The following is a 17,586-nucleotide window of genomic DNA, read 5'->3' as shown; positions in this document are numbered from 1 at the left end:
GGGACGACGGTGACACAGCCCTCAGCCACGCGTGGGGCATTTCTCCAGAATGAGGCTGGGCAGGCGGGAGTGGGCGGACTGCCGGGAAGTCCTGGGAGCTGGCAGTCCAGAGCCGGGGCAACATTCGCCTCAAAGGAAGCCCTTATCGTAAACATTTCCAGAGATAAAGGGCAGCGGGAGGGAGCGTCTCCCCCTTGGGGCCAGGGCCAGGCTCCTCCCTGTCCGGGGAGTCCTCTCCCACCTTGGGGTGGTGGCCCCAGGCAGCTCTGGGGACTGGGCAGGGGGCCGCTGGCCACCACGATGGCCCAGAGACGGCACAGGAGGCCGCCCTCACTCACGGTGCATGTCCTGCGGCCCGAGGCCCTCCCTCGGGGGCCGCCCCCGGAGGCAGGACACTTGTGGGGACAGAGGCTCTATGGAAGCTGGGCAAGGCGGCTCCTCGCCTCCCAAAATGCAGGGGGAAGCTTCTCCAGGAGGCCACCCAGGTTACCTGCGGATGACACGGGGTGCCCTGCCTCTCAGCCCCCAGGACAAACACCCCCGGGACCTTGTTGGGGGCCCACGGCACGCACGCTGTAAATGGGCACTGAACACGGAGCCCGGGCTGCTGGCCGGGTGCCCCCCTGGCGCTGGGGCTGCTCAGCCTGCTGCCCTGCCCCCTGGGTGGGCCTGACCCTTCCCCTGCCCTCCCCTCAGGTTTTTTTTTTTTTCTCAGTTTTTCATCTATAAAATGGAGACAAAAAGGATAGTTATCTCACAGACCGAGATAATACATTTAAAGCATTTAGTATAGATATTATGCCTGGCATATATATACTAAAAAAAAAAAATCATTATTACATCTTAACAGGGAGGCCACCAGACAAGGTTCCCGGGCGGGGTGGGGGGCAGTGACGGGGCTAGGCTGTGAGTCACTGGTTGGAGCCATGGCCTGGCCGCGCTGGTTCCCTGATGCCAGCACCTTACCTGCGCAGGCCTGGCTTACCTGTCTCACCGGGGCGTACCTGGGCAGGTCTGGCTTACCCCTCTCACCTCTGTGGCCCTAAGATCTTAGGCCCCGCCCCGCCTCCGCTGTTTCTGCAAGTGGCGGGGCGTCCCTGGCGGGCTCCCCGGGCATCAGCAGAGGGCAGCGCCTGCAAGCGCACTCTGAGGCCCAGGGGCCCCTGCCAGCACCCTGCCCACTGTGGCCCGCGCGTGATGCCCCAGAGCGGCGGGAGGGGAGCGGCACCCACTGCGGCCCCTCGGTGCTGACGTCACGAGGCCTCCCTCCCCATTCCGGTGGCCCACGCGCCCTCAGCCGGGCCGGCAGCGAGGTAGGGACGCGGCGGGAGGACCCCGCGCCGGACTGCGAGGTCAGGGTGCGGCGGGGAGCCCGAGGACCGAGAGGAGACCGCCGGGGCGGGCGGGAGCGCGCAGCGCCGGGCCCAGCCGCGCAAGCCCCGAGGACGGCCTGGCGGCGGCGGGCGCGCTCCTGCGCGGGGTCCGCGGGCCCGCGGGAGGGGAGGCGCGGACCGGGGCGCCCAGGAGGGTTTGGCGCAGTGCTGCGCTCTGTGCTCCGCGCCTGCCTGGGAACTTTCCGGCCTGGTCCCGGCAGAGGGGAGCCGGTGGAAAGAAGGGGCTTGGGGTGCCCCTCCCGGCCTTCCGCTCCCTGGGGGAGGGCGCCCCGCGGGCGGTCTTCCATCCTGGTGATGGGGGCTCACAGGCTGTGGGAGAGCCCGGGGCCAGGCACGGGAAGAGGGCACTGCCTGGCCGGCCCACGTGGGCATGGAGTGCCTCCCTGAGCCTGGGGGTGCGGGGAGAGGCCCCCTAAACCGAGCGGTGTTGGTGGGGAGGAGGCTCAGTGGCTGCTCCCCAGGAAATCAGGCAACACCTCCTGCCGGAAAAGTGGGGCATGGGGTCCCACGGAGATGCCGAACTGGGGAATGCCGCCGGGCCCGGAGGGGGAGGACAGGTCCTGCCCGCCCGTCACAGGGAGGAAGCCGTCAGCCTGGTGGCCAGGTGGTTGAGAGGTGGGGGCTTCTGCAGGAAGCAGGGGTCTGCCGCCTAGCCGGGCCCCTGTGGTCGAAGCCCTCGGCGCCCCTTCGAGCAGGCGGGAGCCTCTGAGAAGTGTGAAACCCCAAAGCCTTTACATGGCTCCAGCGCGGGGCTGCTCGGAAGCCAGACGGTGATGAATAGCTCGCTGCAGCTGCCGGGATGTTTTGCAAAGCGTATTCAGAATAGCAAGAACCAGAGCGTGGTTTCTTGCCTCTGACTCTGAGGCATTGCCTGGTTGGGGGCGGGGGGATTGGGTGCTGGGCCGAGGGCGTTGGGGCAGACCCTCCTCTGGGAGTGGAACCAACATACGTCCTTCCCCGGCCTCTGAGCAGGACCGTGGACAGGTGAGGGGGACGTGGGCGCCCCAGGGAGAGGGGAGGCGGGCTGAGAAGTGTGGCCACCGTCCCAGTGTTAACAGGGGCCGGTCAGAGACATCCCACCGTGTTGATGGTTAAGAATTCTGGCTCTTTCCTAAGTTTGCTGATTTGAGCATGTTACTTTTTAAAATTAAAGGTCATTGACTTGGGGTTAAAAAAAAAAAAAGAGTTTCAGCTCCAGTGTGAAGCATGGCTCTGAAATCGCACCTGGCCTCAGTTTCCCCATCTGAGACATGGGCACCATAACAGCACCCCCGGCGGCCCCGGGTTGTGCAGCTTGAGTGAGATGGATGCGGGCGGGGCTCAGGCATGTGGCTGGGGTCCGGTGCGACGGTGTATACAGAGGAGAGCCTTGGATGTTGCAGAGCAGGAAAGACAGCCGGTGTTTCTGGAGGTCTCCCTTCCAGAATGTTCACTGTTGCCAAGATTAACGGGGTGCAGGTAGCGGGGAGGGTGGGGAAGCACCTGCTCTGATGGGGCTGCCTCTGTCGATGCCCTGCATCTCTGCCCACACCCAGCTTCTGCCTCTGCACGAGGGGTGGTCTTATGCAGAGATGACCCGGCAGGACTGAAGAGTCCCACGAGGGTTTCCCTTAGTGACCCAGGAAGGGAATGTGGCCGCCCGGGGCTCTTGAGAGGAAACGCTGTCTGGGCAGATGATGGCTGGACCTCAGAGAGAGTGGGACCCAAGTGGTGGATAGGATCTCACACACCCTGGGGCCCGACCTGGAGCCTCCTGTCCCTTGGACCCCCCAGCCCGCACTGGTCCGCAGCTAAGGGGCCGTTTCTTCCAGGCTCTTCTACGTGGCTGGTGGGCCAGCGGCTCTGCCGCGGGGTGTGTTGTGGGGGTGTCTCTGGCCCATGTCAGGCCCGGTTTTCACATGTGGATGCTCCAGGCAGAGGCGTGCCCACGTGGTTCTTATAGGTTGTGATCAGCTGTCCCGGGGAGAGAATTCACAGTGAACCAGTGGTTCTCAAAGTGCATTCCGGGGACCCTGCAGGGGACCCTCAGGTCAAAACCGTCTTCACGACAGCGCAGAGATGTGTCAGATGTGCGCTGCCGATGGAGGCAGGACGCTGCGTTCCTGTATTTGACATGGTTCTTGGTTTTAAGTTCAGACGCAGAAGATGGTTGATGTGACCGCATGAGCCAACCTTCTCGGATCCCCCGCGGGGTGTGATGGGGTAGCCGGTTCCTGGGGAAACTCCGCTTGTGCCTCGGGTCGCTGTGGGCCACACGACCTGGCCCCCTCTGCACACCTGGGAGGGGCCTGGCTTTACAGTGTGGGCCCAGGTCGCTCCCAGCCCTTGACCTTCTGGTGAAAAGCAGGCGGTTTCCACTTCCTGAGGCTTTGTGGAGTTCCCTGGCACCGAAGCCCCTGAGCGGGGTCTGCGGATGGTGATGGGCAGTGGGTGCTGCAGGAAAGACCCTTCAGGGGAGATGGTCCTGCCAGGGAGGCCTGGAGTGACAGGGGCAATATTTATTGCCTTTTATTGTCTGCCTTACATCTCTATCGGAGCCTGGAGCGCCGTGTCTTATGAACTGTGCAACCCTGGGCACTTAAGTAGCCTCCCCTCTCTGAGCCTCTGTCTCCTCGCCCATAAACCATGTGACTACTAATAGCTCCATTTCAGGAAGCAGTGGGTTCAGAGGAGGCGTTGTGTCCAGAAGTGACCTTGGGGTTTGCAGGACGGTGGAGCTGCGAGGAGGGGTGTCCTCTGTTGGGGGCCTTTGTCCCGTTTCCACTTCTGTGGGGAGGCTGAGACGCAGACCCTCCGGGCATCCGGAAGGCTCCCGCGGCCCTCGGGAGGATTTATAGTCACTCTCATTTACAGAAAGCGTAGTTCTGAACGGCCTGTGACACCAGGGAACGGTCCGCGGTGAAGCCTCCCGCCCACTGCAGCTCGCTGCGTGTGGGTACTGGTGAGCGGAGGGTCTGGGGAGAGCCCGGAGCAGCTGTGCGGGGCCCGCGGCCCGCATCCAGAAGCCAGAACAGGTCAGTGAGGTGCATGCGGTGTCAGATGCTCTGGGCTGACCCTGGACGCGAGCCGGCACCTCCTCCTCTCTGCCCGGTCCAGCCTCGCTCTGGGCAAGGGAGGCAAGTGGGACCAGGCCTGTGTGCCTGTGAGGAAATGAGGCCCAGTGGCGCTGAACGTCTGAGGGTCAAGTTCAGGCCAGAGCCCTGCTGGCCTTCAGAGCGCTCCGTCCTCAGGGTTTCTTGAGTGCCCCTGTGTGCCCGGCCCGGAGTCCTGGACAGCCAGGAGCCCGTGGCCCGCTCTGACCACGCCTAAAGCTTCCTGGAGCGTCATTCCCCACCCTCAGGACACAGGGGTGGAGGGCTTCTTGCAACCCGGCTTGCAGCCCCCGGGAGTCGGGGGCTGGAGGGAGGCCAGAGCTCTGGGGGCAGCCTTGAGGCTGCCCCACGTGGCCCCACCCCACACGGAGTGGGGTCAGGGCAGGGGTCCGCAGAAGGTGGCGCTCTGCAGCTTCGGGTAACGGGCACTGTGGTCCTGGAAGACGGGTGCATCTCAGTCTTACCTCTGATTCTTGTGAGCAGTGTGGCTTTGCTTGCTTGCTTGTTCAAGCTCAATTCCTCAGTGTCCAACTCTTTGCAGCCCAGTGGGCTGGAGCCCGCCAGGCGCTTCTGTCCATGGGGTTCTCCAGGCAAGAATACTGGAGTGGGTTGCCATTTCTTCCTCCACGGTATCTTCCCGACCCAGGGATTGAACCTGGGTCTCTTGCGTTGGCAGATGGATTCTTTACCAGGGCGCCACTTCTGAAGCCCGTGGCTTCGGTTGCTAGTTTTAACCTTATTCTGCTTCAGTTTCACCTTCTTGAAAATGAGGGTAACTGTCCCCACTCCCCTGTCTGGAACAGAGCGGGGGATTTAGCGCTGTTGGTAATAGTTTTTATTTGCTGCCGACTAAAGAGTCGGACACGACTGAGCGACTTCACTTCACTTAGAAACTTGGTGGGCGATGGGGTTGCAAACTGGCGTGACCTTTCTGGAAAACAGTTTGGCGATACAAATTGAGAGTCCTTAAACATCCACACACAAGCATCTGCGGGAACCGCTCCTGAGGAAATGGAAACAGACTCATGCACAAATTGCGGAGTTTTTAGCCAGTCATTAAAATGACATTTTAAAAAAATAGGCTGTTTAAGGATTTGGGAAAGCACTCATCATATACTAAGTCAAGAGGATTTAAGATTGCACACACAATTGGATGTTACATTTGTAAAATATATGTGCAAAGAGAAATACGTAACGCTGTCTACTGGCAGGGATCTCAGTAAGCCTTCAGTCCTGGCTCCCTTCCCCTCATCTAAGCCAGCAAGTAACTCTGAAAAAAATACACCCCTATGTGTAAGTATGTGTGTATATATGCACATATGCGTATAACATCCCTGGAAAAAGTCATACATATATAATTTTCCAGACAAAGATTTATAAATTATATACATACCTAGTTTTCCTCTCTATGTGAATACATGTGTATATATTTATTTGTACATATATGCACATACACGTATTTGCATATACGAGTGGATACAGGTGAGTTTATCTTCTGGATCAACACTTTAACCGGGGGTTGACAAGCTGGGTGGGCGTCCCAGGTGGCTCCGTGATAAAGAACCCACCTGCCGGGGCAGGAGGTAGAGGAGACGACCCCGGGAGGCGGGGAAGATCCCCCAGAGGAGGAGACGGCACCCCCCTCCAGGATTCCTGCCTGGAGCATCCCAGGGACAGAGGAGCCTGGCGGGCTGCAGTCCACGGGGTCGCCCAGTGTGGGACACGACTGAGCGTGCACACACAGTAAAGTGATGGCAGGCTCCTTTCTTCCTTCTTCCCACAAAAGCAAGGCGGCTGCTGCTTCTCCAGCGCGGGCTGGGAGGCCTCGCCACTGTGCTCCGTAGAGAAGGGTTTGCAGGTTTGCCTAGCTGCCCGACTTTCTAAATCAGGGATCCGCCGTTCTGGCCTAGGTCCCGATCTGTTCTCTGCGCGTCTCCTCTCTCCGTCACCTCCCCCTCCATCTCCGTCGGCGAGGCTCCCCCCGCCCCACCCCTGCGTCTCTGGGGAGACTCAGTCAAGCCCGGGCGGCCGGGCCCTTCCTGGCCGCTCTGCAGGGTATGCAGTGGAGGGGGCGGTGTTCCGATCCACACGAAGGTGCAGGCCCGCGCCTCTGGTCTGGGGGAAACCCTCTCAGTGCGGTGACTGGGCACCGGCCTCCCCGCCGCCCATCCCCCCGGCCTCCCCAGTGGCTCAGGGCCTCCCTCCCCCTGCGGGGGGCTCCCCTGCTGGCGTGGTGCTGGGGAACTTCCGGGGGCTCAGTGGAGCCTGTCCCTGTCCCTGCAGGTGCTGACAGGCCGGGAGGCCCAGCGCCAGGTGGAGCCGGGCCTCGCGGGTCCTCGACTCCTGGTCCGTGTGCGGGGAGCCCGCGTGGCCACCACGCTTGGCCCCCAGGAAGGCTGCGGACGAGCCGGTGGCCGGGCCCTGGGCGGTGCATGGGCCGCCCCGGCGAGGCCAGGCCCGTCATGCTGCAGTGCCGGCCGGCCGAGGAGTTCAGCTTCGGGCCCCGGGCCCTGAAGGACGCGCTGCTGTCCACCGACCCCGCCCTGCGGCAGCTCTACACAGCCGCCTTCTCCCCGGCCGAGAGGCTCTTCCTGGCCGAGGCCTACAACCCCCAGAGGACGCTCTTTGGCACGCTGCTCATCCGAACGGCCTTCGACTGGCTCCTCAGCCGCCCTGAGGCCCCCGAGGACTTCCAGACCTTCCATGCTGCCCTGCCGCCCCGGAAGCAGAGCCTCGCTCGGAAACACATTTACCTGCAGCCCATAGGTACCTGCGCCCGTGGGAACCTGTGCCCTTGGGTACCTGCGGCCCCTGGGTACCTGCGACCGTGGGAACCTGCAGCCCGTGGGAACCTGCGGCCCGTGGGAACCTGCGGCCCCTGGGTACCTGCGACCGTGGGAACCTGCGGCCCCTGGGTACCTGTGACCGTGGGAACCTGCGGCCCATGGGAACCTGCGGCCCCTGGGTACCTGCGACCGTGGGAACCTGCGCCCGTGGGAACCTGGGTACCTGTGGCCGTTTTCTTGCAGGTCTCCTGGCCCACACCCTGTGTCACTGTCCCGGGTGGGGGCTCCGAGGAGGGGGCAAGGGGCTGAGCGGGGCTGACAGTGGTGCTCCGCCCCCAGATCTGAGCGAGGGGCCGGCGGGCAGCGCACTTCTGGACCAGCTGCGGAGCTGCACGGAGGCCTTCTTCCTGGGCCTGCAGGTCAGATGCCTGCCCTCGGTGGCAGCCGCCTCCATCCACTGCTCATCCCGCCCCAGTCAGGACCCCGACAGGCTCCAGCTCCACACCGGTGAGTGCGTGTGGCGCGCGCGGGCAGGCCCCCGCCGCCTGGCTTGTTCTGCCGTCTTCTAGGGGCATGTGGGGCCACTTGCAGCTGGCGTCCAGGGTGGGTGCCACCCCGAGGGGCATGTTCCTTTCTGTGTTCCGGCTGCAGCTTCAGCCCCTTCCTGGGCACAGCCTCCCCCTGCCCCCAAGGGTCTGAGTGGGGCCTGCGGAGCACTGACCGACCTTGGCCCAGCTTCTCCCTGCCCCGTACGACGTCATTACGCCTGCGGCTGCTTCTGCCCCACTCAGGGGGAACCCAGCATCCAGCCACTTGCCCCAGGGGCCTTGGAGACCCTAGCATCGAGATGCAGGGGGCCCAGGGGTCCGCCCTCTGCTTGGTGAACAGACCGCCCCCAGCCCCACACTGCACGGACCGCAGGGAACGAAGGGGACCCGAGAAGGCTCGGGGCAGGTGGGGCGCAGAGCTTGTGAGGGGTTCAACTCCTGTGGTCAGATTCCGTGGTTTCACGGCTGCGTTCGTTTCCTGGGGACCGGGGGGCTTAGAACAGCAGCTCTGCATCATCTCAGGGCCTGGAGGCCAGAATCCTGGCCTGGGTCGGCGGGTCCTGCCCCCTCTGACAGCTCCAGGACCACCCCTGCCTGCTCACCGCCAGTGGTGGCTGCAGTCCTGGGGTCCCTCGCCTGAAGCTGCCTCACGGCCTCTGTGTGTCTGTCTCTTCTCGTCTAATAAGGACCCAGGGCAAACTGCATCAGACCCACCCTGCTGACTTCTCCTTAACTTGATCACGTCCGCAAACCCAGGGCCCAGATAAAGTCACGTTTCAGGTACCGGGCGTGAGGACTTCCACATCATGTTCTGGGGGTCACAGCTCAACCTCTAAGAGGCATCACCGTCAGCACCACCCTGAGACCTGACATCCCTCGGTCTCTCCTCCAAGGCCTCAGCCACTCGTCCCAGGTCACCCCTGGACCTGGGCAGTCCGGACAGCGGCTGCCGGCCACGTGTAGCTGCTGAGCAGACAGACGCACACCTGCATTGACAACTTGGTGTGAAAAACAACATAAATGGTCTAACGTTTTAGTCTTTGATATATTCAATTTTTGGATATGTTAGGTTAAAATCCCTATGCTAGAATCCATTTGATCTTTTATTTTTTAAAGGTTTATTTCATTTCTTTGGCATTGCTGGGTCTTCACTGCCGTGTGCAGGCTTTCTCTAGTCCTGGCGAGTGAGGGCTGCTCTCTCCGTGTGGAGTACGGGCTCTGGGCATCAGTATTTGCAGCACTTGGGCTTGGTAGTTGGGGCACATGGGCTCCCTTGCACTGAAGCATCCTGGATCTTGCTGGATCAGGGATCAAACTGGCGTCCCTTGTATTGCAAGGTGGATTCTTAACCGCCGGACCACCAGGGAAGCCCTGATCAACTTTTTTTTTTTTTCTTTTCCTGATCAACTTTAAAATTAGTAAAACGTTAAGTCTTAGCTACACGTCCAGCTCACACTGTTTCTAGGGACAGCGCTGGGCTAGGCCTGGCAGGACCGACAGCAGGGTCGTCTCTGTAGCTGGGGCTGCAAGCAGCCCCCTCGCAGCGCCTCCACCGGCGTTCCCCGCTCCGTGTGTCCCGTTGCCTGGCTAACGGGTCCCAGGTTGTCAGGCCCAGCCCGCTGCTCCGTGCCCCTCTCTGGCTGTCGAGATCTGCCTCCCACGCTCAGTCCAGCCCCCCGCCCAGCCCCCCGGCCTGTCCACATGAGCGTGACTCCCGCTCCTATCTCCTGGCAGCTGAATGGACTGAAGGAAAGAGCCTGCTTGCGTGGCCCCCTCGAAACACAGGACTGTGAGCCCGGGGCCCTCACGTCTCCGCCTTCCTCTTCTTTCTGACTTTGCTTCTTGGGCGGAGGAAATGCAGGCAGAGGGGAACTTTCACACCCCTTCGGCACAGCTGCTCACCCGCGGGCCTCGAGCCCCCTGTCCACGGGTGGACGCCCAGCTCTACATCACGGCCCTGCCCAAGCCCTCCGCCCGCTCCCAGACAGGAGCTGCTGCTACTTATCCTGTTGACACACCGCTGACCCCCTTCTCTGCCCCTTTTTATAGCCACACCTCTTGGAAAGGGTCTTTCTCTCCTTCTCCCTCCGATCACTCCGAGACCCTCTCCTAGTTGTAGACTCGCCGCCACTCTGCCCGATGTCTCTGGGCTCCTCCATGTTCCCGCCGGTCCCGGCTCCATCCCTGGCGTCTCATCTGTCTACACCCGCTGTGGGCAGTTACTCAGCAGTAATTTAACAGCTTAAATGACATGCATTCTCTTAACAGCTCCAAGGATCAGAGTCTCCCTGAATTAAAATCAAGGTCAGCTTCATCACCCTGCAGCCCCTCCCGGTCTCTCTCTGACCTTCCTGCTGCTCCCGTGAGGACCCTGGTGCTTACATCGGGTCCAGCTGGATAATCTAGGATCACCTTCCCCCTGGGAGACCTTTCATTTAATCACATCTGCCAAGTTCCTTCTGCCACGTGAGGGCCACGCGCACCGGCCCCGGGGGCGAGAGGTGGCATCTCTGGGGCCATCCGTCAGCTGCGCGGGACTGCCGCGGCTCTTCCTGTGAAGCACTTTTGAGAACAGAGACCCTGAGCGCTCTCTTGTCCCCAAGGAGGCCAGGCCCCTGGCCCCTTTCACGTCATGGAGCTTGGCTGCCCTGAGCTCTGACAGTTCCTCACGGAATGTCACTGGCGTGTCTGACTTTGGGATGAGCTGGTTCCAGGCAGGGGAAGAAGGGAACGAACCGGGGGCAGGGGGCACCTAGTGGCCGCCTCACTGTGTCCTTTGGCCCTGTCCCCACAGACGGCATCCTGTCCTTCCTGAAGAGCAGCAAGCCGGGGGACGCGCTGTGTGTGCTGGGCCTCACACTGTCCGACCTGTACCCCCGCGAGGCCTGGACATTCACCTTCGGCACGTTCCTTCCAGGGCACGGTGAGCCAGCGCCCGGGGACCCTGCCCCCGCCCTGGGGCTTGGGCACAGGCCTGGAGTGCCCAGGGACGCCGGCCCCTCGCTGTGGCTCCCAGGGCCCTCCCGGGGCGGGGGTGTCTGCCCCAGGCCACCTTCATGGGGGACACCTGGCGGGGCGGGGCCTTCAGGACCTGTGCACCCTAGGGGGCGGGGCTTTACCCGTGGGCTCTCTGAGCTGAGGCCACGCCTGGTGCCCCCGCCTCTCTGCCTTTCCCCAGAAGTGGGCGTCTGCAGCTTTGCCCGGTTCTCAGGGGAGTTCCTGCCGCGGGGGCCCAGCACGCCTGACCTGGCGGAGGTGGAGGTGGCCGCAGGTGGCTCCGAGGTGCCCCTGCAGGATGGGGGCCAGGCCGTGTGCTTCAGCACCCTGGGGATGGTCCAGTGCTGCAAGGTGGGTGTGGAAGCCGGGGTTCCGGGTGCCGCTCGGGTGGTGGGAGAAGACAGGGGATGGGACGGGGGAAGGGCTGGGGGCTTGGGCAAGCTCCCGGGAGAGGCTGGGAGGTGGAGTCGGACAGCAGGACGTGGGTGGACGGTCAGTTATGCTGTCCAGTCCGGACAATGTGGTGACCACCCATCACTTTAGGGAGTATGGACACTGAGGCCCAGAGACGCCAAGTGCTCTGTCCATGGTCACACAGCTCTCAAGAGGCGGGGCTGGGACTTGAACCCTTGTCTCTCTGATATCCAAACCTCCATGCTGCCAGGCCCCCAGAGCTGGGCCTTTCTGCCTGGAGCCCGGCGTGTCCCCCTCTCCAGGGTCCTGGGGTTCTGGTGGGCGGCGGGCTCCAGGCTGCAAGGCGGTGGCCCCGTCTCTCTCAGGTCACGTGCCACGAGCTGTGTCACCTCCTGGGCCTGGGGAACTGCCGCTGGCTCCGCTGCCTCATGCAGGGCGCGCTGCGCGTGGACGAGGCCCTGCGCCGGCCCCTGGACCTCTGCCCCATCTGCCTGCGCAAGCTGCAGCACCTGCTAGGCTTCAGGCTGGTGGACAGGTACAAGGTCAGTGGGCGGGGCTGGGTACAAGGTGAGTGGGCGGGGCCTGGGCGGGCACGAGGTGAGTGGGCAGGGAGGGTGATTATGAGTGGGCGGGGCGTTGGCGGAAACAAACGTGAGTGGGCGGGGCCGGGGCGGGTACGAGGTGAGGGGGCGGGGTCGGGGCGGGTACGAGGTGAGTGGGCGGGGAGGGTATGATTATGAGTGGGCGGGGCGTGGGGGCGGAAACAACGTGAGTGGGCGGGGCCGGGCGGGGTAGGAGGTGAGTGGGCGTGGCTAGGGCGGGCACGAGGTGAGTGGGCGGGGCGTGGGGCGGGTACGCGGTGAGGGGGCAGGGCGCAGTGTGTACACCCGCGCTGTCACTCCGGGGACTCTCGGGATCGGGCTGAGTCCTCGGCCGGGCGCCTGGCCGGGTGCTGGTGGCTGTCCCGCGGCGGAGGGGGCTCCTCTGTTTCGCAGCAATCCTAATTAGAGCCAGCCTCTATCCGGCACTGACCGCGTGCTAGACCTGTCCTAGCGCGGCTGTCCGCGGGCGGCGCCGGCTTCACCGAGGGGCCGCGCAGCGTCGCTTTCTCCCTGTTTGGGCCTCGGCCCCTTGGGAGGAGGGGACGGGAGCGGAGAAAGCCAGAGCAGCCGTGGAGGGGCGGGCAGCGGGTAATCCCGCCCGCCCGGGCAGGGGCCGAGCCGGCGGGCGATGCTGCCCTCTGCCGCCCGCGCGAGGAGCCGCGGGGAGCAGGGCCGGGAGGGGCCCAGGGAGCCAGGTCCATCGGCCCCACTGCAGACCCAGGGACGGGCTCTGAGTTCACAGGTCACAGGCAGGTGGCGGTTCCTTTTCTTTCTCTCCTCTTTTATTGAAGTATAGTGTATTTACAAGGTTAATTTCTGAGTGACAGAGTGATTCAGTTGTATACATATGTACACTTTTTCATATTCTTTTCCATTAGGCTTTATCCCAGCACACTGACCAGCAGGGCCTTGCTTATCCATCCTATATATAGTTGCATCTGCTGATCCCAAACCCCCATTCCTTCCCTCCCCCACCCTCTACCCCTTGGCAGTGGAAAATCTGTTCTCTGTGAGTCCGTTTCATAGATAGGCTCACTAGTGCCATATTTTAGAGTCCACATACAAGTGATATCATATGGTATCTGTCCTTTCTCTTTCTGACTTCACTTAGTGTGATAATCTAATTGCATCCATGTTGCTACAAATGGCATTCTTTTTTTTTTTTTTTGGCATTCTTTTTTTAATGGCTGAGTAATATTCTACTATATGAGTAATATTCCATTGTATATATGTGCCACATCCTTATCTTCATGAAAACCATGAATAATATGTCAGGCTTGCAAAGCTCCTGCAAGTTTGCTGTCTATAGAGCTTCTAGTCTGACATCTGCCTGGGGTCACGGGCATGGTGGGGTCTCCTCGAGTGGGTGGCTGGGTCTCCTGGCAGCTCCCTGGTGAGGGACGTGGCCGATCAGGGCGGCTCAGCCTGTGTCTCTCCCTCGTAGAGACTCTACGCCTGGACACAAGCGGCGGCAGGGACACAGCCGGGCCCAGCGGCGGCGGGGGAGCCGTCTGTGTCGGAGGACACCCTGCCCTGCAGCGCAGACTCGGGGCTGTGTTGTGAGAGCGACTCGGAGCCGGGCAGCAGCCTGTCGGAGCCCCTGTCGCCTGACGCCTGGAGCCAAGCCTTCCCCGCGGGCCTCGAGCTGGAGCCCGAGGACGGGCTGGGCTCCTTGGCAGCCACGGAGGGTCCAGGGGAGGCCCTGGCAGAGCACGGCCGCTGGCTGGCGGCCTGCATCCAGGCCCTGGAGAGGGACGTGAGCGAGGGGGAGCTGGAACAGGTGGACGGCGCTGTGGATGCACTGGCCCCCTGGGACCTGTTCACGGGGCAGCTCCCGGCCCCCCGGCAGGACCTGCCCTGTGGCCGCGATGGCGTGGGGCTGCGCAGGGTCCTGGGGGACACGTTCTCCTCCCTCCGGAGGAAGCTGAGCGCTCGCAGGCCGTCCAGGGCCGAGTCGTCTCCCCGGCGCCAGAAGGCGGAGGATGACTAGCAGGGCCGGTGTGACCCATCAAGCGCCGGCCTGTCCCCAGACACCAGCTGCCCGGCCTCCGGGGCACCTCGGGGTGCAGGGGCAGGAGGGACAGTGTCTCGGGAAGCAGAGGGTGACGCAGCTGCACCCCCAGTCCTGACCGTGGCCTTGCGACGTGGCCGGTGGGGAGGGCGTCCCAGGCACCCGATGTAGGTAGTGGGGCAGGTGCCCGCTTCTCCTGCAGCCCGGGGTCTCCGCTACTGCAAACTCAGCTTCCAGAGCCCGCACGCGGGGTCTCCACTCAGAGGGCAAGTCACAGCGGTTGTGTTTCTCTCTACCATGAGCCCCATAGAAAGGGTTCTCTGCTGTGGTCCAACTGCATCCTGACCCTTGGGACTTGCCGCGGGCATCTCCCTGAAGCTTGGGGTGGTCACCACCTCTATGGGACCATGTGCCCACAGACCTGCCGTTTCCCCTGACGACTCTTGGGTGGGGGAGGTCACAGGTGCGGCGGGACAGTGCGGCCCCGCTGGGGCCTGCAGAGGTGAGAGCAGACCACAGCTCCCCCCTCGGGACAGCTGGACGCAGGAGGGCTGGACCCCATATTCACGAGGGCAGGGGGGTTAGGGTTTTGTTCAGAACATCCGTGTCTGTTTTTTGGTCTAGTTCTGCCAGCTGCTGAGAGAACAAGTGATTTAGATGTTAAAACACCCACCACCCCAGTAGAAGCATCTGTCTGTCTTTAACTCTGTCAGATTTTGCTCTCGGCTTTTCGAGGCTCCTTCATGTACACACACGTTTGATATGTTTTCATGACAGATTGACCCTGTTTTCCTTCTCACACGCCCTGGGCTGTGGCTCATGAGTCCTGCAGAGATGCTTCTGGTCCTGACAGCAGGGGTCTTGTGGTGTGATGGGTAGAGGGGAGCGTTGGGGTGCCTGGAGGGCCAGGGCAGCTATCTTCCCGTCTGGGGAGAGACGAGAACGGGGCAGCTCCTACATTTTTCACAGAGCTTAGTTTGGGGAAGCCTTCTAAGAACAATGGTACAAAATACAAATACAGAATCAGGAGGGTGGTCCCACAAGCACAGAATCCCGAAGCCTGTTTGTAACCTGACCAGGCAAGTCCCAGACCAGGGAGACATAAGAGGGGTGAGACCATCGTGCAAGCAGAGCAGCAACGCCGCAGCTCTTCAGACCCCCATTCGGTTTTGCACAAGGACCTGGAGGCTCCTGATGGGGAGACAGGATGAGCCGGGCTCGCGGGAAGTGAGCTGGGGTGGACCCCGCAGACAGCACGGCACAAGAACAGTGAGCAGACCACTCACATCCGAGCGCTTAAAGCCCCAACAGCTGTCTGCTCAGGAGGCTCGGTGTGGGCAGAGAGCTGGGAAGGTGTGCCCCGGTCCTGGGCTGGAGAGTCCGGCTTGAGGATGGCCCACTTGGCGGGGCGGTGCGGGGAGCTGCCTTGTGGCAGCTGAGGGCCAGGGCCGGGGTCCCTGTGGCCTGGCGGCTGGCTGTCAAAGGCAGGACTTCCTGGTGCCCCGTGGGACAGGTGTGTCCTCTCAGGACAGCCGGGTCCAATAGGGCTCACGCCTCTTCACGGGGGAGTGGCCAGGTTCTGGAGGAGCATGGGCGGTGGGAAAACACTTGTGGAAACCTGTCGCTGTAAGCACGCCCGGCCCGGATCAGCCGTCACACCCACCACACAATCTCACCTGCTTTCCTTCTGCAGGGGGTTACAGCTGGAGGGACTTCCCTAGTCTTCCACTGGTTAAGAATCCGCCTTGCAATGCAATGCCTTCTCTGGTGGCTCAGAGGGTAAAGCATCTGCCTACAATGAGGGAGACCGGGGTTCAATCCCTGGGTCGGGAAGATCCCCTGGAGAAGGAAATGGCAACCCACTCCAGCATTCTTGCCTGGAGAATCCTGGGGATGGAGGAGCCTAGTAGGCTACAGTCCATGCGGTCGCAAAGAGTCGGAAATGACTGAGCTACTTCACTTTCACTCTTTGCAATGCAGGGGACGCGGGTTTGCTCCCTGGTCGGGGAACTAAGATCCCACCTGCCACAGGGCAACTAAGCTTGAGTGCTCTAGAACCCACAACTAGAGTCTGAGTGCTGTCATGAAAACTCCCCCATGACGCAACAAATGTCCCTTGTGCCGCAGCAGAGTCCTGATGAAGCTTCACACACACAAAAATAACGACTGGAGTGACGTAAGAACACACACGACTGATGAAGAGAGAAGAGCCTGGCTCAGACTGGGGCCGGGGGCTCAGGGGGGTCATTACCAAGTTCTCAGCACCGTCTGTCTGCACCCGTGGCCTCTGGCTCCCAGCTGTGATCAGTGGCCCCATAAAGCATCCTGAGACGGGGAGGGACAAGCCACTTCCTTCTCGGCCTGCGCCAGCTGCAGACAGAGTACACTTTGAAAATAGCAGCTGGGAGGGACGTTTTGAAAATAAAAAACTTCTAGGAGCAGAGATTACAGCTTCCTTCCTCTGCTCCAGTATCAGCGCAGGTCCTGCCCCTGTGGGGAGTGGGGAGCAGCTGGGGACGGCCCCCAGGGAGTGGCTTTGGCTGGGGAGGGGTGTAACCAGCCCCATCTCTTGAATCAGAGTCTTGGGTCGCCAAGTCCAGGCTTGAGACGCTGGACGGCTGGGCACCTTAACGGGCTGAGTTGAAACAGCCACAGATAATGGTTTCCGAGAAACGAGGGCCCTGGCTTTTATTTCTGCTGATGCATGAAGTCAGTGTCATCTCCTTATCTGTCAAAGGCCCTGTGAGTCAGAGGAGAGGGTCTGAGCTTTCCCACGGACCCTCTCCGAGCGTCCCCCGCCATGAGCCCAGGTGGAGGGGCTCGATGGAGCTGAAGATACGTGGGGGTCGTGACGTTATGTGCATGTCACCGCTCCTGTGGGACACAGGGTGGGGTGTCCACACTTGCCTTCAGCAGTAGCCTCATGCCGGCACCCTGTCCTGGTGGAGGGGGACGAGAGGGGTGGCAGGCCCCTCGTCGTTTTGGAAGCTCAGGCTCGTCGTCAGGTGAGGGACCCAAGAGTCGTCTTGACCTCCCTCCTCCCCCTACCACAAGCCCCTCCGCAGTCCCCGCGATTCCAGAGCGTGTTAATACCGTCCCGCAGGACGTCTGATTCAGACCTTTCTGGGAGGGAGGCAATCTCTGAAAGGGCTTAAGAAAATAAACACACAATAGCTTAGCCAAGCAGCTAATATTAAAGCAAAGATTCCAAATTTAGATCCCACCAAGTTCAAAGGAGCGGCTGTAGCATTCCAGGGGTGTGTGCGCGCACACACACACACACACGTACACACACACACGTACACACACACACGCACACACACACACACACATGTACACACACACGCACACACACACACACGTACACACACACGTACACACAGACTCTACTGGCAGGGCCACAAGGAGCTGATCTCCAACGCACAGACACACACACCACCAGCGGGGCCACAAATTGCTCTGTAGGCCTGCTGGGCAGGGCCGGGTAGACCCACATCCCTTTGGGGAAAGCCAGGCAACTCGTCCCTGCAGATAACCCCCTCTTTGAGCCGGCCCTCGTGGGCACCAGGGGATTCCTTCGTCCTGCGAGGCGGATACTCAGATTGCATCTGAAGGTTTAGGGAGTGGAGAGGTGTGTGTGGTCACTGCCTGAGGCCACAAAGCTGGGGCTGAAATTCTGACCAGGTCTGCTCTGACCTGACCCTCCGTGTCCCAGGGCATTTCCAGGAAAGTCTGCGCAGGA

At 61.7% G+C, this 17,586-nt stretch overlaps 1 protein-coding gene across 4 annotated transcripts; it reads left to right on the top strand.

Moving 5' to 3' along the window:
- Positions 1-1,131: 1,131 nt before the first annotated feature.
- Positions 1,132-16,287, top strand: AMZ1 (archaelysin family metallopeptidase 1). Of its 4 annotated transcripts, none has more exons than XM_061153777.1 (8): positions 1,327-1,352; positions 4,248-4,408; positions 6,770-7,252; positions 7,612-7,779; positions 10,615-10,743; positions 10,999-11,168; positions 11,597-11,773; positions 13,278-16,287. In XM_061153777.1, the coding sequence occupies exons 3-8, from the start codon at positions 6,919-6,921 to the stop codon at positions 13,821-13,823; spliced, it is 1,524 nt and encodes a 507-aa protein (XP_061009760.1). In that variant the 5' UTR covers positions 1,327-1,352; positions 4,248-4,408; positions 6,770-6,918; the 3' UTR covers positions 13,824-16,287. The 4 variants fall into 4 exon arrangements, with proteins under 4 accessions (XP_061009762.1, XP_061009760.1, XP_061009761.1 ...); XM_061153775.1 differs by lacking the exon at positions 1,327-1,352 and adding an exon at positions 2,336-2,378; XM_061153779.1 differs by lacking the exons at positions 1,327-1,352; positions 4,248-4,408 and adding an exon at positions 1,132-1,313.
- The last annotated feature ends 1,299 nt before the right edge of the window (positions 16,288-17,586 follow it).

The sequence above is a fragment of the Dama dama genome, chromosome 10 (genome assembly GCF_033118175.1).
Source record: "Dama dama isolate Ldn47 chromosome 10, ASM3311817v1, whole genome shotgun sequence".
Classification (NCBI taxonomy): domain Eukaryota; kingdom Metazoa; phylum Chordata; class Mammalia; order Artiodactyla; family Cervidae; genus Dama; species Dama dama.
The sequence above is the reverse complement of the archived record's forward strand: the minus strand, read 5'-3'. Positions and strand labels throughout refer to the sequence as shown.

Coding starts and splice junctions, on each gene's coding strand:
- AMZ1 (XM_061153779.1), top strand. CDS start 6,919: ATGGGCCGCCCCGGCGAGGCCAGGCCCGTCATGCTGCAGTGCCGGCCG. Junction 7,780..10,614: donor CAGGCTCCAGCTCCACACCG/GTGAGTGCGTGT, acceptor CTGTCCCCACAG/ACGGCATCCTGTCCTTCCTG. Junction 11,169..11,596: donor GGATGGTCCAGTGCTGCAAG/GTGGGTGTGGAA, acceptor CGTCTCTCTCAG/GTCACGTGCCACGAGCTGTG.